General features: G+C 42.7%; 1 protein-coding gene across 1 annotated transcript in view; it reads right to left on the bottom strand.

Moving 5' to 3' along the window:
* Positions 1 to 20,778, bottom strand: part of ADAMTS15 (ADAM metallopeptidase with thrombospondin type 1 motif 15) — a 232,752-nt gene that overhangs the window by 7,965 nt on the left and 204,009 nt on the right. The window contains exons 6-7 of the mRNA XM_085647224.1: positions 15,371 to 15,546; positions 11,330 to 11,505 (exon numbers count right to left, since the gene is read on the bottom strand). Coding sequence (XP_085503350.1) covers positions 11,330 to 11,505; positions 15,371 to 15,546 — 352 coding nt within the window. The remainder of the gene's footprint in view (positions 1 to 11,329; positions 11,506 to 15,370; positions 15,547 to 20,778) is intronic.

Raw genomic sequence — 20,778 nt, 5'->3', positions numbered from 1 at the left:
GTCACGCTGTCTGTTCTGCTGTGACAGCAATGTAAAGGTGGCATATTACCAATCCTGGACTGCAACTAAACAAAGTGGGCTGCTCGCGACTGATGAGAAGCACCAAGCTGTCCTCCTCTTCCCACCCCTGCTAAAAAAGAAAACCACACAATCTCGCTCCTTCTTCGAAAATGCCCCAAACATCTGGAATGCCCTCCCTAAAGACCTGCGATGTAACCCCTCCTACATCAGCTTTAACAAAGACATCAATATGCACCTCCTCAACAAATATTGGGGGCCATAACGAACGCCTCAGACCCCCTCCCCGCTTCCACCATATAGGTCTCCCTCTACTCTCCTACCGTCTCCCCCTTTCCTTCTATATTCCACTGGTTCTACTCGCTCCTTCCCCCACTTGTTCCCCTCTGCTCTGTCACCCAGTCTTTCCCCCCACCATACTCCCTCTCCATCCATAATACCCCCTTCCTCATCTTTCTCCCACCCCCTCATTCACGCCCAACTAGTTACTGCCTGTAGTCCTTTATGCCTATCTCCATCTCATATCATAGTAGAAAATTTGATCTCCCATATCCATGTTATCTATGTAAATAGCTCTTGTTTTATCTATCTGTTAATTCGATCTGTATAATTTCGAGCTGTTCTCTTTTGTTAACCTGTCGAAACTCTACGCTATTGAAAAATTGTTATATGCCTTTATTATCTTCGTACTCACGTAAAGCGCTCTGATACCCCCGGGTCTAGCCAGCGCTATATAAAACCTTTAAAATAAAAATAAAATAAAATAATGTGAGCAAAGGACTGGTGTCCGCAAGCTCTTCTATACTGCTGTCTCAGAACTGAAAGAAAGACATCTTACAGTCCTGTGCCGTTGAGGATGCATTACAACATCGTTACCCACCATGTCACGCACTAAGTGTCAGCAATAGGATGTGATCTCACCAGTGCTGTATGCTGTGCCAGCACTGGACAGATGTCACTTAGCTGCCCCTCCCCCAACACACTATCACAATTTAAATATGGTACTTCGTAGTCCTGCTCAACAGTGGCAGTAAAGGAGTGAAAGAAATGAAAAGAAGCTTTGCAGTGTCATCTGTGAGACTGGGTAGCTAATAATTCTCTAGGAATGTATATACAATAATGCACTGGACATGAATTTCCAATAATGCACACAACAGGTATTTCCAATACCGTACTGGGGCTTACATGTTCAATAACACACTGGGCATGTAGGTCCAATAAAGCAATGGCACCCATATCCAATAATGCACTGCACATGCATATCTAATATTATACAGAGCATGCATGTCCTATAATGTTCGGGCAGTCTGAGGCATTAGGTAGAAGTGACCATCGCCGAGTAAGTGAGGTCTTTTTCTACATCTGCTTTAAAGGGAGGACAACTATCTACAGAAATACTTCCTTTACATTTATCTCTTATGGAAGGCGTAAGAAGCTGGAGTTGTCTCGTTTCACGTCTTCCTCGTTGCAATCCTAACTATGTGAGTTTTACGTAGCTTAGAGAACAGGATTCAGCTAGTGGAAAACTAAAGATATGGAATTATTAAAACTGATGAAGAATAGCTCTAAATTATCTTTTCCTGTGTGAGGCAAGCCTCTCCAGAGACACACATAAACTTATATAATTTGGCTAGGAAGAAGTATGTTTTCTATCTCCTTCCTGCTGGTAAATCTTTCTTCCCTCTTCGTGTCTTGAAACACCACCCCTTCCTACACCCTCATCTTATACTCTCCTTACAACAATTTGCAGTAATTAAAGAAAACCTGATCGACGGTCCGGAGGAAAACAAGAGGCAGGAGAGAGAGAGGGATTAGGACAAGGAATACTGAATCTTTGACAAGATGTTTGACAAGAAAGACCTGACTTGGAGTAATGAAGGCCAATGGTAATTAATTGCGACAGTGCCAGCCGTTTAGACCTGTCCAGCCCAATGCGCTGACTGGGAAGAGCTGTGACATCTTAAAGTGTCTCATCTGCACACTCCAAGTCGAATGTCTGCGCATGAGACATGCCATGGTGTCACGGCCAACCCAAGATACCACACGAGTGCCGTAAACTGTCAAATCCCAAAGTAATTACGGACCCCTAAATATTTCTTTAAAGGAAATAAGAAAAAAATAGCGCACTTACAATATTAAAAACAATCATTAGAATTTGTGATTAAAATTGCCCTAAAATTGCTAAAAATGTCACGAATATCAGATGCTGAAAATTCCTCAGTAGGCACGATACATGTTTCATGTCAATAATGATAGTATGGGCACAGGCTTTCTAACCAACTTTCAGCAGCCTAGTAAAAAAATTTTCCTACATGCAGGTAGGTGTAGCTAAAGTTTTAATTGCAAAAGTAAAGGCAGTTTTTAGGTTTCACACTTACAACATCTCTTGTATTAAAAAAAATCTTAAAATGGGCTGAGAACCCACCCAATACTTTCCTGAACATCCCATTTGTCTTTCCCAACGTCTCTCTGATTTACGTGCTTCTGATTGGCCAGCACATCGTCTGCTTTCACTACCTGCTCTGCTCTGCTATCCATGCCATGACATGGAGCTTGGAGCAAGTACATCTTCTGGTTTCTGTCTACTGGCAACTGGCCAGTGTCCTTCCACTTCCTACTCGCATTGAAGGTACTTTTTATTTCATTTCCCAATGAGCTCTCCCTATGAGTGCATCTACAGGCTCTCTTCCCCTACTCTCTTTACCAACACATAGCCACTGGCATAACGAAAGTTGGGGGGCCACCCTGCAAGGTAAACGGTGGGCCTCCGCTCCGGATTGAATCCGGAGCTCCCAGGCCTGACTACTGTGCAGAGGGGGCCCCCTGCGGCTCAGGGCCCCCCGCAGCGCGGGGATGCGGGGGCCTGTGTTATGCCACTGCACATAGCACTTTCAATATGCACACCAAGAGTTACATAATCCCTGGTTCCGGGGCATTCTGTGATATTTACAGATTGATGCTGATAGCTGGTGTTGCTGCTTGGTGGGATGGGGCCAAGCACTGCATTTTCTGGACAGAGACGCCTGGCTTGAAACAATGGGCAGGTTTGCAGGCTTACACAGACAACCGCCTGTGAGTTGTGTAAGTAAAGGGAATTTGTTGCAAAACATTTCAGCCTCCCAGAATGAGCTATGTAAATGCTGTAACAATAGATTACTGTACCCTTCGAAGGAAGATTTGGCAGGAACAATTTTTTGTATGAAACTGCTGAAACACAAGCAAAAGTCAAGAAAGAGTGACAACTTACCCTGTTTTCAGCACAAATCTATCTTATAAATGTAAGATTTTGGCCAGAAACCCTGTAAGTAATGTTTGGGGTGCTGATAAAAACAATTGGACCTTTACTACTTTTCATGCAATCTTCTCCTTCATATGTCATCCCTTAGTAAACCTACACCACTCTGCCAATACACTTCTATCATCATCTGTGATCCCTCCAGGGACCTTTTTCAGAAATGGGTTAATTATCACCAATACCCCCCTTAGTCCCGAAACACTTCCTGCCAAGCCCCTGAACTTCAATACCTAGGCTGCACCTTCTTAATGCATTAGTAGCTTTTAGGCTCCAGCGAGTAAGGCAAAATAGTTGCTGCTTTGCCAGTGTACCCGCAATACCGCAGAGCTTTTTTTCTGCAGCCCTGCCAAGTACCACGCATCAAGCATTAGACTGACGCATTACAGAGTGGCATCATAACACTAAAATGCATTGTCACGCATTTATAGCACCTCCTCAGCAAGCCACCGTGTTGCTAATTAACACAACACTAACTGAGCAAAGTTCTTAGCTAGCAGCGCGCTGCTTGCAGCAGGTTTGGAGGCTGGGTTACTTAGCCATTCTGAGCTGGCTACAATGTAGCATTTCACCCAACCGAAACATTCAGATACACTGAAAGGGTGTCACGAGAGTCAGTCATCTCATGCTCATTTGCCCAAACGCTACTGCAGAGACAGCTGGACAGAGTGTGATACCCACAACTTCTATAGGCAGGGCGTGCTGCCCATGGCACAGTTTAAATTTGGCAGCCAGTGCAGCGGGGTACCCACTGCTGCAGCTTGCAATGCATTGTGCTGCGGGGCCCTGCTGGGGCCCAGGTGTCTAATGATGCGGACCCACGACCCCCAGGATTACGGCCCCCACCCTACTGCAGTCCAGTGCTGCCTGGAAGCCACCTCTCTGGTGGTGCAGCTTCATTACAGGATTCAAAGTCTAGCTTTATTATTTATTTAATTGATTCGTTATTGTCATTAGCTTTCTTGTTTACTTTAGTGCCATATAGCACAAACGTGTCCCAAGGGCATACGCATGCTTTATATGAGCACCGGTTATATTACACTTGACATAAATTTTTTAAGGCACAGTGAGATTAAGTGATTTGCCTTGAATCACGGGATGTTTAGCTGACGCCAGGACTCGATCATGGTTTCCACTTCCAAAGTCAACAGCTCTGGCCATAATGCCACATCATCTCAGGCTGTGCCACTTTAAAACCACTTTGTTGGTCAAAGAAACACACCTTTTGGAGATCTTCAGCAATTACAAACATTGTTCCTTCTTTGTAACAAACATTGGCAAAGACAATAGGTTTCACCTCTGCGAAATCTATTTGGTTTCCCAATGCTTTTTAGAGATATTACAAAGCAGTGTGAGCTGCTGTGTAGCATGTCTTAAAGTAAAGAAAAAAGTCGATATGAGGCAATCAGTGCTAGGTGTGTCACAATGCTGTTTTTAACTTTGAGACATGCTGCACTTCTGTGTAACATGTCAAAAAAAATTGACAAAACCAAATGATTAAGCAGAGGCGAAACCAATTGCCTTTGCCATTGCTTGTTCTCTCTAGCAAACTGTGCTTATTTTTTTCTCATGACTAAATTCCAGTGCAAAAACTATACTTGAACACTCTTCCTGATTTGCATGTGTGCTGTACAGAGCAGCTTGCTTGCAAAGTAGGACAACCATTGGCAAAGCCAAAAGGTCTTATATTTGCGACCTATTGGCTTACAAACAATTTGTAGCCATGCTGTACAGCGTGGCTGAAGTTAAAGAAAAGAATTTGGCATGAGCGCCGAGTCAGCACAGTAACTCAGGAACATTTTGTAATAGCTCAACTCTCATAAGGGAAGAATACATCAAATTGCTATTGTGTCCAAAAGCATTGCATCAGTTCAAATTATCATGCGAAAGGCATCAGAGCAATTTGTGACGTTGCTATATTTCAAACAGCTTTAAGAGAAATATGTGTGTCATGAGAAAAAAAGACTTAACACTTTTCCTGCTGCTTATGTGTGCAGTACAATACAGCACATTTGAGAAATAGACTAGCATTGGCAAAGCAAAAAGGTCTCGCCTTAGCAACCCATTGGCTCTGCCAATGGTTTTCCGCCATGCTGCACAGCATCTTGCAGTAAAAAAAGACAAAGAGCCACTCGTGTCATTTTATAGGCAAAAGCAAGCACTGAAAGTAGTGATACTAGACAATTAAAGTGACAGTAAAAAGGCAATGCTGCATTGGAGGGACGAACACAACATTGACAGCCTGGACACGAGTATGAAGCAGACAGAAGAGAAGGATAAGGAAATCCAACCAATGGTAAGTGGTGGACAGGCTACAAGCCCCTCTATGTACTTGGAAGGCTACAATATGTCTAACACAACAGCTAGCACATACACTGTCTAGCAGTAAATTTCTCCTTGTTAAGCCTGCCTGGATGAGGCATAACATTTTGGCTCAAATACCTGCCTTCAAATGTTTGTAGGCAGGGATGTGCATCAAAAACCATGGGTGCTTGCATGGGAACACCAGTGTACCACCCACTGACTGCCCTCTTGACGCAAAGTAACACAAAGTAGCTCATAGTGCAACTTTGCATTAATTCAGTAAACTATTCAACGCAAATTCTGATTTGTGTTGGTTAGTAAATCCTATCATAAATCTTTGTGGCGGGTTTGTGTCACAAAAATAATGCAAACCTGACGCAAAGCAATAGTAAATCTGAGCCTCAATCTCTGTGGATCTTAAAAAAAAAACAAATCTAATCTGGTAAAGCTCTCTAATGACCTTGGGCCAATTTTGCGCAGCAAAAAAAAAAAGACTTATATGATCGCAAAGTCGCTAAGTGTGTAAATCTGGCAAAAGCATCTCAGCCTTCTATGTTTACAAGGTTATAAAACGAGTAGTGGTAAAACAACTGTTAATTACTATGTTTAGCGGCAGAACACACTGGCATGACACTCTCGATAAAACACCTACACACAGGGCACGAGTCAGGGGTAAACGCGGGTACAAGGCGTCCACCCACTCTTTTCACACGGTGGACGCCGTCTCCCCTGCTAAGAAGTTTGGCCCCACAGAAATATGTTGAACTTGTCCCAGTGTAATTTTGATATACCGGGACATGTTCATCAGCTCCTACAGGTTGTCTGCTTTCGATTCCCAGCAGCAACGTGCAACCAGCGAGGGGGCTTTTTCTCCCACCTCCAGCTGGGCAACAATAAAGGTAGAAGTTAAGGGGCCATCAGGCTTCCTTTTGATCAAGTATGGGACTGGAGGCGTCCTGGAATTTCACAAATGCAAATGCACCAGCGAGAAAAAAGCTACACAGCTTGTTATCTCTTCACAGGTTCTTAAGAGATGCATGCTTTTTACTTTCTTGTAAATAATTGCATGCACTGTAAGAATGCCAGATGGGTTGGTCTGTCTCAGTATTTACACAAATAACAATTTCAATAGCACTATTTTATTTCTTTTATAGCGCTACTCATCCCAATGCAGACTGTTAGAGCACTTTACATAACATACACTTTATCCATTCCAAATAAATCATGTAAGTGTGGAATGTACAAGATGTGTTACATGAGACAGTCAGGGTTGCAAGGTGTAGGAGTCAAATACACTCCATAGCTCACTGTTTTCTACTAGAAGGATTATCATTTATTAACTGAAAGTAACAAAAGGATCTCTGTGTTCATAGCAGTAATCCATTTACCTATTAACATAAAATAAAAATCTGTGATCTGCATGGTACACTATATGCTTTGCAAGAGACAACTTTAAAAAAAAATAAACATATTTTATTGCATTTTCAGTTGGCATATGTTATAACATACACATATCAGAGGTCACTTCCTGTGATGCCACATGGAATTTCACCCGTCATGACGTCATATGGGCTTTGATAGCACGCGTCATGATGTCACTTGCATACTGCCTGACTTGGTCAGTCCCCCCAGTTCTTTTTTTAGGGCTTGTGCCATGCCTACACATAAAGTTATTGTTAGGTTCATGTGTTCTCGCTGAATGCCTCTACTCAGCAAGAGACCAAAGAATTCACGTGGTGTGTCTTTTGTTTCCAAATATAACAATGTGGTTTTCTGAGTCATGTGTTTGGAGCTACAAATTACATTATCAGCAACACAAAGAATGTGGCCTCTGCTCCAGTGCCGTCTGTCTCGTGCCATCACCACTTCCAGCACTAACCTGCAGCGTACGCATATTAGGGGCAACAGCAGTGGAAGAATGACGCCGATCGTTGCTACACTTCTGAGACTGTTGCCACGGAATGTGAGCATTCACAACCTTTGTATTTTGTCCTGCAATGCGAGGGAAATGTTGAATTTCAGTACTAATCAGTCCGAAAAGTCGCACGCTTCAGAGTCCTTGAAAAGATGTACCATCCCTGTGCCACTCTTCAATTTCAGAGTAGAAAGGAGAGAGGCTTTGTTGTGAGCTTTGTGTCAGCACCGGAAGGTTGAGGAGTCCCTGTGCTGTACTTCCGGGTCTGTATCATAAGGGTGAGAACCCCGGGCCGTGCTTCTTTATTGAAATCCATTACTCGGTGGTTCACAAACTTTTTGTCCAAGAAAGAGTCACTCTTTCCTAGGCAAAAACACAAATGATTTGTGAACCACCCAGTTATGTTTTAGCCCTGTTACGCAGGGGTTAAAAGCGTAACGGCTTTCAAAAGCTTAGAGTCTTCATAAACCTAGCTCTCAACTCGCGTGTTCTTGGTGCGCGACACAAGCACTGCGTGATTATGTACCACTATCCCAGCAGCTGTCCCTCCTTCGCCTACCTTACTGTTGGGATGCAGCTGGCTCCCATAACTTGTCTTTTGTAAATAGCAGGTGCTACCATTTCCCAATGTATGGTCCATAGATTACTTACAACTTTAACCACTCCTTACTTAGTGTCCTTCTTTAGGGTTTCCCTCCGACATATGACTCCCAATTCCACCTCACCTTCCTGCTAACACCTGAAGCCAAAAACTGTGGCCTGACCAGTCTGAGAGAAATGAGTAAACACCAACAACTGCACCAAAACCGGTTGCAGACTTTGACCATTGGATTGCATCAAGTCTGTCTGCAACCTTAGTATGAAGATGGAACAGAAACTACCAGACAGTGTCAAGATTTCTCTATCAGAATCCTGAAATCCCAATCCACTGGATACCCTAGAACTCTTTCATGTACTAGGGTTGGGGTCTCTGACTGCCAACTTCCCTTTGCTGGTTCTGGGAAAGGAACCTGGATGTTGTGGATATGCCCAGAGCAGTTGACTGATGCATGCCTTCAGGAAAGAGATGAATGCCTGCTGAGGAGGTGTGTTGGGGATGCCCTTGCATGAAGAAGTTACGACCCTGAAAAGAAGGACTGCGAGGCGCTGACATAGGAGGCAGGTGCAGGACACAGCCTACTATAACCCATGGAAGCATCACACACCAGGTTGCTTGGTGAGGTCTTGAGACCCTGTCACTAATGTTGCATGCCAAGAAGTGAAGTATTAGGGAATGGTTGGGCACTTACGGAGATTGCAATCACATCTGTGGACTCCACATATGGAAGTTAAGCACCTGTGATAGCACCTGAAGAATTGAGTTTGGATATCTGTGATGAAGTCAACCAAAACCAAAGGGCCTCAAGAGAGAGTGGACACTACTGCAAGTATGTACACAACAATCAACATTTTTCCATTGAGCTTCATTGTGACTGGGGTCAGCTCTTCATCTTGTTTGGCTGGGAGGGCCTGTGTGTGGGCCAAGAGAAAGATCAATCAGAGGGGACCCACCTGGATAAACAATGCCTGCAGGGCATTACATTCTCCTCATTTGAACACACCTCTCTCTCTTCTCTGCCAGACCATGCACCTGAGACATTGGCTTGAGACCACAGGCCTCAATAGTGTTGGTTGCACTGGGACCAAGTCAGCGCACCAGGAGTTTGTGGGATGTGTAGGATCACATACCACCAATAGCTGTGCTGCCCCACCCACAGGCAGCAGAGCTGACTGAGCCACTCAGATCAGACAGAGACTAATCTACAGTGCAAGGCAATGTCCTCAAAGGAACTGTGATATTTTTAGGTCGTGCTCAATTCAGCGCATGTGTGCCTCTTGCAACAACTTTTGTTATCTTATAGGGGGCTTAGAGGCCACCCATTGCTTACTATTGGCTGGCTTTATTGTCATTCTCATATGCGTACTTCTTATTTGTTAACTTCTGTAGGCTTATTTCCTCTTCATGTGTTTGTCCCTTCCCTGAAGGCTGGATGCATTACTGTGTCCTTCCACTGCTCGATTTTTTCAGGTGCTACTGTTTTCTTTTTCTTTAAGCACTCTTTGAGAGTACATGTGTTTTCAGCTGTCTCCCTTATGTACTTCTCCCTGCTGTGCATTACTCCCACCTCTCATGCTACCCACCCTCCCACTGGTATCTGTGTGCTTGCCACAACCTGCTGCCCATGCCCCTATTTTCCATGTGCTTTTCCCAGCAACTCTTGCCATACCTCAATAGTCTGTGTCATTGCCACAGCCCCTCCTGCCAGCACTCCATTGTTTGTCTGCTTTACCCCAGCCCCTTCTACCCACCCTTTGTTGTCCATATGGTTGTCCCTCCTCCTTGCCCCCTGTTATACCTGTGCTTGCTTCTGCCCCTCCTGCCCACTCTCCGCCGTCCATGTGCTTGCCTCCAGCACCTCCCCTGTGTGCTTCCCCATAGCACCTTCAGATCATCCTCTTTTGCCTGTTGGATTGTCCTCAGCCCCTCCTGCTCACCCCCATCGTCCATCTGCTTGCCCCAGCAACACCCGCCCACCCTCTGTTGTCCATCTGATTGCCCCAGACCCTGACACCCACGGTCTGTTGTCCCTGTGCACCACATCCCATCTCACCTGCCCTCTCCCTCATCCATGTCCTTCTTTCCCATCTGCCCTACCTCCTTTCCTCTGTCCCTCCGACCATTCTCCTCCATCCCTTCCTCTGTTAAAGATAATAATAAAAAAGTGCTATAATGCTGTTAGCGCTAATAAACTTAAAAAAAACATTTGTGCTGGCCATGTTATAGCACTTTTTAACAATTAGTTTTACCCATGCTGCACAACAGTCACACTACTGTAAAGCATGGCTACAAATCATTGCTTATAGTTTTAACAGGCAAGCCGTGTTGACTTTTCTAATGCTCGTTTTGTGAGACTGATACAAACCATATCATCATGCGGGAGGAGCAGATAATGAAGGGAAATTCAGTAAAAGGGACCAGAAGTTCATGCATAGGGCCGAGCTTGCATTAAAACATTGTATGTTACCTTAGCCCTGGGAATAGCAATTGCTTGTAATCCTATAGTTCCCCTATACCATGACTGTTGAGTTGATAACTGTGTACCTCAGTTTTCTTGATCCCTAAAATTATACCTTAAATATTGTGTTTTGTGATTGAAGTAGAGTACTTTTTTCTTTGAGTAAGTACACTGGCTAGCCTTTAACTTATAGATTGCTGCTATATGATGCATTGTATTCTGAATCAATCCCGCACCACTCCCCTGCGTAAATCTAGGAAAGATGGAAATCACTGCCCTGAAGTTCAGGTGCTATGAGGGTGCACATTGTGCTCAGAGCTCAGGACATAAGTTGTAAAAGGGCTCTTGTTTGTCACAATCTGAACTCAGTAGCCCCTTTCTGCCCTGAGACTCCTGAAAACGTCCCCATAGAATATGCCTTCGCTCTACTGCCATGCAGTGACTGCATTAGAAGAATGACTCTTACCACTGTACTGTCAGCACTGCAGCAGCATTAAGGTCACACCGGCCAGAATGGCATTTCACTTTATACTGCACAGCAGAGACAGCTCTATATATGCTTCTACCACTGCTACAATTTGGAGTCAGCATTAGAAGAATGACATTCCACTTTGTGCTGCATGGTAGTGTTAATACTGCCCCACACAGGAGGAGCTGATGGAACACAGGACATGTACCAGGCTAAGCACCAGATTCCTCCCATGGCTAAAAGGTAGGGTTATAAAGCCACTGTTCTGAACTCACATCGGTTTGGTGAAAAGGCCGGACACCTTCTTGCAGTTCTTATTGTCTCCTCCACAGACTCCACACTTGTCAAATTTCTTCTTGGAGTTCAGCTGCCCATCACAGCCAGCCTTGATGCACTTCCCTTGCACACAGAGTGATGTGGAGTCTGGAGTGCAGCGGGTCCCATCCACCACCTACAAAACCCAAAGAGAGGACGGTCAGATCACCATCTGGCCATCCTGGAAAGTATCACTTGAGCCACAGATTGAGGCACCATCACCCTTAAATACACAACTCTATGTTGAGCAGTTCTGAATATTTTCGTTTTTTAAAACTTAAAAACATTTTAGTTAGAACTAGCTGTTGATAGCCCTTTATTTCCAAATTATTCACTCTTAAACCAGCATAACTTACCAAATAATTAGGTTTTGCTCTAATGTGTCAATAAAGGATATTTACGTGCCTATGTATGGCATAATATCTGGCCATGGCAGGGGGATAATCTGAGAATATGTTTAAGTAACACCTTTTATTCCTAGAATGTAATTGGGATGCAGGTGTTTTAGAGTAATGGTTTTGCTTACAGTATTTTCTATGTGTTAGACATAAAATTCAATCATTCTGATCTAATATCCGTTATCTCCTTTATATATGGGATAACATATTCCCTGCCATACATTATAAGGATATTGCAAGACAATGAGGAGATCCTTGACCCTATGGAGGAATGAGGCCAAAGGTTGAGTTTCTTTATAAGGTTGTGGAACTACGAGGTGACGTACAATATTCTTATCATGTATGGCAGGGCTTCTTTATCCCATATATTACATGGTCACACTATCACCTTTCCCACATACCACGTAACTCCTTGGTGTGTAGATCTTTCATATGAAAGATAGAGCACCTTTGCAAAAATGAAGAATAAAAATAGAAGCTATAGTGCAAAATAAAACACATAATAAAAAGTAGATATTTGTTGCAAAAATATATTAGAATCAGTTTAATAAAGGTCAGGTTTTTATTTATTTATATAAAAGCACTAGCTCAGAATGTACAGAAAGAAGCAAGTCTAGACAGAGTCTAGCTTTTCTATAATTACATGAAAAGTGCAAAAAATAAACATGTTGCCGTAAATATCTCTTTTCTGCTTGTCACTACAGGCTAGAAAAACAGAGCAGAAAAAGAAAAGCAAGGTTTTATTTTTCTTGAAGCAGCTGCTTTAATTATACTCTGTGACATGATCAACATGATCAGACTTTCCCCATAGCTGCTGGCAGCAGGCATTGTGAGGTCAAAACTCAACAGTAATAACTTATTACAGTTAAGAACTGACATAATTTCTTTATAATAGGCGACTGGGTGTGTCACAAGTTGCCTGTTATAAAAAAAAGTTAAAGACAGGGTTTAATATAGGGATTGAAGGATCCCATGTATTATAGCTCTATAAATATTATAACAATTTCTTTTAGGGTTCATCTGCCGTTTATATAGCTTGGAGAATTTATAATACTGTCTCTTATTTTGACTCTACGTATTGTACTATACCTTAAAACTGTTAGTGTCTGAAGCCATTGCATCACTTAGGTGTGCACAATATGCGGGATATGGAAGTGAACACATCTAGTGATTGTGTGTTTTGCACATTACTCGTGTGGTAAGGGAACTCCACACTTCATGTAGACGCAGGAACATCGCACAACCATGATCCCTGCCTACTGACAGTTGAATAAAAAAAGAAAATAAAGCATGTACATTTCCTGTTGTGTAATTTGAAATACATGCATGCACACGTGTTACACTCAGGCTTACAAGGTTCATGTGTTTTTTCTAATGCCTAGTCCTATGGAAACGGTACGGACACAGCAAGTCACTTACTGGAGCATACATTACTGTGTCTTGTCTGATCTTTCCCTCTGTATATTTTCAAAATCTATACTATTATCTTATTTACCATTATCTGAGGGCACTGTTTCTTATCTAAGGGTTCATATAATGACATTCCATTTAATTACTATGAATACATTATTAAATATTAATTATGGGGGTAGGCTTTTCTTATTTAATGTATTTCAGTTTAATATTAGGAATATAGTTCTTTTTTTTAACATTGACTAAGATTAGTATTGAGGTCAGGGTAAGTGTTCCAATTTTTTTAATTTAGTTTAATTCGTGCTAACATAAACAAATATTTGTCACTGGTTATGGATATAGACGGGTCCTGATGCTGAAACAGAGGCAAAATGACCTGAGGAGGTTGAGGTAATTTCTTTTAACATTAACTACACACTACCAAGGTAATGATGGAGGAGGCATACACTCTGAAGCAGTGGTTAAGAAGCAGTTATATGTATCTGTCAAAGGAGCATTATGTGTGAGGTTTCCAAACATGTGCTTGATCAAAAGCATTTTTGCACCAAAATAGGGCCACAGTCTACTGCATCAATGATGCTGATTTTTATTGTACTGCTCATAGCTCCCAACATAATAGCATGTGATGAGAGTGTTTGCACATGACATGTTTGGCCTGCATATACTTTTCAATGAAATGTTTGGGAAACAAGCATCCAACATAAATTTACAGTCAGAGCTCTGCCAGACTTATAGGATATTGCATACCAGATACATTTATTGGTAATAACTGGAAATGAATTCCATAGTGATTCGTTACCTTGAAGACATGGCAAGGCTTGTTCCTCAAGTCAATCCACGCTCCAGGACAAAATCATTTTTGTGTGTGGGTGCTCTAAATTAGGTATTTATTGCAACAGCAAAAAGGCAAAATAAAATCTGCACCTCAAAATGTGTCTGCTCACAACTATAACTGTAGGCGAGGAAAACTACTAATTTAAGATAATATCTTTATAGTTGTAAATTGATTTTTATAAACTGGATAGTAGCTGATCATCAGATAACAATACATTCTACCTTAATTTGGACCTACAAAAAAGAAAATATACATTTCTTAAGACAAAAACAATGAAAAACAATGTAAGGATATGTATTGCAAATTAAGATTGTATTTGTTACATATTATGTAAGTTAACTAAAGTTTTTCTTCAAGGAGCACCTTACCCCTCTTACTTGGTAACGTGGAATTCCAGCATGTTTGGGGAAACATTATAATAGCACCGCTCCAATTACATGATTATCTTAAGCATAGACAAAACGACCACAATTTGGAAATCTCATTCCATTCTTTCTATCTGCAATGATCTTCATTCTTAGAAACATTTTGTAGTGGGCTGGCCCCACGTGCTCATGTGATGAAGTAGACGTAGCCGAGATGGTTTTATGTAGTTTATGGAGTCCATAAGTAGATGTTACAGCAAGCCCCACCAGGAGCAGCCTCCTAGCTGCTCAGCCCTTCTTCCAACTGACAACACTCACACACCAGGCACCCAAGCATTCCACTCATGTCACTCACGCCAACATTCTACACGGAACACTCACACTGGCTGAGCAGCTAGAGATAAAGTGAAAGGGAACATAACAGCATCATATGAGAATATTACACATTTATAATTGGAGAGACAATTTAGGATGTTCCATTGTTTGAGAAATGTCTTCTCTTCCTTCGCTTATGTCACCATAACAGTTTAGATTACTGGAAGCAATGTGTCTCTGTAATAATGACCCTTCATTGACAATAACTGAGCACACTGCGGTTTGAATAGACTCTTGCTGCCTAATAATAGGTGATATTATTAATGAACTGTACTTTTTTGATTGTCAACTGTACATGCCCAGGATGCCGAGATCGATTTTCTGGATATCCACATGTGATAAATGTACATAGATGAATCAGAATGGAACTCATTTGCCATGCTTGAAGTTATCCTGAAAATCTGACATGCATCACCGCCGCCTATTCTTTGCGAGGAGCAGATTGGAACAATGGTATTTGAGGTCTCTGCGCTCGCTGGCTCGTTCTACCAGTTTGTTCCCCTAATACTAAAAAGCTGTATGTTTTTATCTAGTTTGTTGACAATACATGACTTAATCCTCAGAGACCATGATTTAATTCACACGTGGGCATCGCACACAAACCTGTAGACCTACCTTGGGAGCAAGTACATAAAAGTAGCCAGTACCATTGGCTCGGCAGATGAGTTTGCATTTGTCCTTTGGTGACACCCCAGAGTACTTTGGCACCCATCCAACAGAGGGGGTCAGTCGGTTAGTGCTTCGATTAAGGCCATTAAAGGACTCACATTGCTCCTCCCGGAAACTCTTCCCTGACAGAGACACAAAAACAGGACATGACAATTAATCTATGCAACCTGCTGTTAAAATGTACACATACTTTTTTTTTGTTATAAATTATTTTATTGAAGTTTTGCTTGAGCACACATTAACATCAGCTATGGGAAAGGATACATAAAAACAATTGACTGGGCAGCAACAAGAACAAGAAAAAAGAGGTGTGCCATATTTTTAGATTTTTAGACCGCAGTGGTCATTTACAGCTGGACAGTTGCATGCATCTGCAAAAAATGTGGATTCCCTGTCTGCCAAGCAGCTATTTGCCTCCCCAATTTAAATGTGGGTGAAACTCACCATGGTTCTACCAGTAGAATCATAGCTACCTCCACCCTTGAAATCCACAGACTGAAAAATTGTCCGACATGCGGCTGTTGGTCAAGGCATATGTTGGATTGAACTCTTTTAGTGTCCTGTTGCGGCACGCGCTGGAAGATTGCATTGATGAAGAAGGGGATGGGTTCTGGAATTGTGGTGTGTGGGAGGCAGTTGGCTTGTGGGTCGGTGTGAAGCACAGGAGGCTTTTTTGCCCTGCTGACGGAAAAATAAAGCTGTTCCCGGTCAGGCACAGTTTCAGAGTCGGACCGTGATGGACTGTGTAAATGTCGCAATGAAACTGTGGCACAGTCGCTCTGCTGATATAAGGGGTGCTGTGCTGCTGACGTGAGGGGTGTACCAAAACAACAATGTCTCAACTGGAAAACATTTGAGAAAGGCAATTCAGGATGATTGTATATATCACAAGGGAGGGAACAAAGGGAGACCACAACAGAATTGGTGCAGTGATTGTCCACCGGGCAGGAGGCTGGATTAGTCGTGGACAGAGGAATTGAATCCTTGGGGTAACGGGTGGGTCGAGGACGAGTGAAGCGTCCGTGTGTGTTGTGGGAAGTGATGTCCTGATGATGACCTGAAATGGATCAGGTTGAAACACCGTCGACTACCCAGCACAGAACTTTGGCGCTGTTGTGGTCAATTTATGTCACCCAATTGCCAAATATTGATTTGATATATTTGTATTACTGACCACGTTGTTATTTGTTCTTATTGTGCCGTTCACGCTGTGTCTTTCACCCTAGTGTCACTGCGCTGTCCACTGTCACTTGCACGTTCAGTGCACACTTGTATGGTATATTCACTGTGTATTTAATTATATGGTAGTGCTGGTATAACTACTTATAAATATAAAACCTTGTTCTTTTCACCAATTCTGTTGTGGTCTCCCTTTGTTCCCTCCCTTGTCATTATAGTTCCAAAGAACTCTTTAGAACAATTGTTAAACTTACAGTCCCCCAAAAGTCCTAAAATTCAGAGCAGCTCTGAACTGTGCGAAAATCTTGCCTCCGCTTTCTGTTAAAGGTGGAAGCCATATTTTCATCTTTTGCCCTCACACAAGCTTATGATAATGGAGACTCCGCCATGATGGAGCCCAATGGATCAAAGGCAACATTAATGCTGGACATCTTCTCTCCCCTGGAGACACAAGATTTGATTAAACTGCTGATGTCTACTCAATCAGGTTCTCAGTTGGATCCATGCCCGGCCGACGTGATAAAACCATTGCGGAAGCTCTTACTCTCTTTTTCTTTCTTTCGGTCTTTTTCTCCTTTTTGGTAACAATTCATGTGTACTAGCATTTGACCAACAAAAATGTCAATATAATCTTTCCGTATCAGTTTGCACTTTCCAATTCTGGCTGGTATATACTATATTGTGTCATTTTTAATATTAGTCCTGTGCTGGTTCTGGGTTGTCCTTTTCTCATTTTTCGTTTTGTGGTTTTTTATAAATGTGTTCATAATTTTTGTATTATTATTTGCCTATTGTATTGTTTTATGGATTGATTTTTGTCTTTTGTACTTTTCAGTGTATATATATGTATATTTATATGTAAAAAATGTTTTTATGATTGTTGCAGCCCTGATGAAGTTCCCGTGGCACTAGGGAACGAAACGCGTTGGCTGTGTGCCTTGTTTTTACAACACTACTTTGAATAAAGAAGAATTGATTTGAACTTCAAATATGTTTCCAGTTTGACTCTCTCTAGAGTGCACCTTCCATTCTTGCTTGGAGCTCTTACTCCCTTGTTCAACCACATTTTTAAAGTGGGACATTTCACAAAGAAATGGAAAATGCCATCCATCCTACCTTTGCTTAAAAAACAGAACCTCAACCCCAAAGACCCGAACAACTACAGACCTAGCTCCCGCCTCCCACTACCTGCGAAAATGATGGAGAAAGCCTTGAACGTGCAACTCAGTCGGTTCTTGCAGACCAACAACATCTTAGACCCAATGCAGTTTGGTTTCAGAGCGGAACACAGCACTGAACTGGCTTTGATCAAGTCCACCGAGGAGGTTAGAGAGGCCTTGGACCAAGGAGGCGCCGCGATTCTGATGTTAGATCTCTCGGCGGCCTTCGATACGGTCCACCATAAAGTCTTGATGGACCAGCTATCAGAAAATGGAGTTCAAGGCATGGCCTGGAACCTCCTTAAATCATTCCTTACTGACAAATTACAATCAGTGGATCTGGACAAGGCTAGGTCCAAGCCCTTCTCCTTGCCGTTTGGGTTACCTATGGGGTCCTCCCTGAGTCCCACACTTTTCAATGTATACGTGTCACCGCTGGGACCGCTGATAAGAACATTCGGGCTCCAACTGATGTCCTATGCGGATGACACGCAAATAGTACTGTCTCTTCAGCATGGCCAGGAATTGGAAACCGGTAGGAAATCTCACGACTGTATGAAAGCTATCTCGGGTTGGATGGTGTCCAACTGCCTAAGACCGAATTCCAGGAAAACTGAAGTCATCATTTTCGGGAATAATATTAATATCTGGACACCGGAATGGTGGCCTAGTGAACTGGGAACGCTTCCAGAACAAGCTGAAAAGGTAAAGAACTTGGGGGTGATTGTTGACAAGAAACTCACTTTTGAAGACCAGATCAACGGGGTTGTCTCCTCATGTTTTTTTCTCCTCGGAATTCTGAGGAAAATAAAGTTTCTTCTTTCTGATGATAGCCTGAGGACTGCAGTTACAACACTTATTATGGCACGCTTGGACTATTGTAATGGTTTTTATCTGAACATCCAAAGGAGACTCATGAACAAACTCCAAGTAGTGCAGAACGCAGCAGCCAGGCTATTGACGGGCACACCTAGGTTTGTCTCAGTCAAGAGGGAACTAAGACAGCTCCATTGGCTCCCTGTGAAACAGCGAGCTCAGTTCAAAACCCTTTGTACAGTTTTCAAGGCACTAAATGGTAATGGTAATGGCCCTGACTATTTGAAACAACGGTTTCAATGGTACGTCCCTAGCAGAACCTTGCGCTCTCTCATAGCAACACAAGTGATCAATCCTTTAGTCAAAAGAGCCTCATTGGGTGGCAGGAGTTTCATTACCTCCGCCTCTAAGGCCTGGAATAGCCTTCCGTTTCACCTCAGAAATGCAACCTGGCTCCTCTCCTTCAGACGGGATCAGAAAACTTGGCTTTTCACAGTATAGACACCGCACTCCGCGGGAACCTTTGGGCAGCACTCAGTGCCAGGACACCTTAGGCTAACAGCCGCGCTTTAGAAATTTTAATAACATAACATAACATATAAAATCATCCTCAATTGCCTTTCTTGAATGTTTTCCAGTTGAGACATTGTTTTTTTTGGTACAAACTTCACCCGGTCTCACCTAGGTTAACGGGTTCACTCCTGTAATTGTTTCGCTGACGTGAGGGGTGCGCTGCCCGTGGGGTTCCTCAAAAGTACTGTTTACTTTAAAACATTTATCAGCAGTTCACTGAGCCTCAGCAGCGTGAGCCCCAGCACGTGACTGTCTGGCCTGCTGCATGCTTGATCTCCTCCTAAAGCATTGTGATGTCAACCTTCTACGCCCGGCGACCATTTTGAATCAGTCTGTTTTGGAGGTCTATTGCTGTTCCGACATTCTCCAAGGGGCTATTTCAGTTTGGGCTTCTACGTACTAGTGCTGCCCTCCATTTCAGTACATCAACGGCTATACGCACACCGCTTTGGCATTGTGTGTGTCCTTCTTAAGTGACACGCACACAGCTTCATTGGATACTTGCTAGGGGCACGTATATCTTGTGCGTGCATGCACATCTTTGACACTTAAGTTCTGCTAATTGTCCTTTGTTCTAAGCCTGCACACGGTGACATGCTGACCATGGCTATTTAGAGTTCTTCAATTCATTAATTGAGCAGTGTTTACCATTGTAATCACACATGAGCCTCACCTCAACTACAAATCTGCAGGCTGTGTGTTCGCGCACAACTCATCACCTCATTTTTTGCTGGCATCATCAGCCAACACTTGAGCCACACATATTTAGTTTACAGTATAGTCCACTTGTTCGCCATCATCAAGCAGCAAGCAATTGCGACACCATCTGTGTTTGTTCCCAATCCATCATTTCCTGAAATTGTTTGGGAGAGATGGGAGGAAGGTTTTGAGGCATACTTAGATGCTCTTGTGAGGGAATCTTTCACACACAAGAAGACGTTTGCTATCATTAGACACTGTCTTGGTTCTGGGGGCAGCCATAATTTGAAGCATATTTCCAAGGTGGTGGTCTTAACAGTTGATGGTGAGGGAATAGGGCAAAACATGAGTATGCTACAGCTATCAAATCTTTAGATACACAATTCAAAGCATGTAAGAATGTGACACTAGAGAGACACAAATTTTACAGAAGGGTACAAATCCCAGGAGAATCTGTGTCCAGCAATGTAGATGCATTGCGCACTTTAGCAGTCTCGTGTAAATACAAGTTGTTTAAAGAAGATAAGAAAAGGGACCAACTGGTTGAGAAAACAAGTAATAGAAAGTTTCAGGAAGCCTTGCTGTCCAAACCAGACTTAACGTTACAAAAAGCCCTAGAGATAGCAACACGGATTGAATGCACAACAACAGTATCTGATTCTAAAGCACTATCTCAATATGTGTTAGCAGTTAAAAGCAAGTATAAGAAAAACAAAGCGTAAACTGATCAAGAAAAGGTCAACAGAAACGAGAAGGGTAACAAAAAATCCTCATACAGGGGTTTGGAGTGTTACAGGTGTGGCAGTATTGCCTATCTTAGTAATGCCAGGGTGTGTACAGCTATGGATAGGACATGTGCCAAACATCTTTAAAAAAGGGCATTTTGTGAGGGTATTCAGGTCAACTCTCAGGGAATCGTCTGGAGAA

This window comes from Triturus cristatus, chromosome 3_2 (genome assembly GCF_964204655.1).
Source record: "Triturus cristatus chromosome 3_2, aTriCri1.1, whole genome shotgun sequence".
Taxonomy (NCBI): Eukaryota; Metazoa; Chordata; class Amphibia; order Caudata; family Salamandridae; genus Triturus; species Triturus cristatus.
The sequence above is the reverse complement of the archived record's forward strand: the minus strand, read 5'-3'. Positions and strand labels throughout refer to the sequence as shown.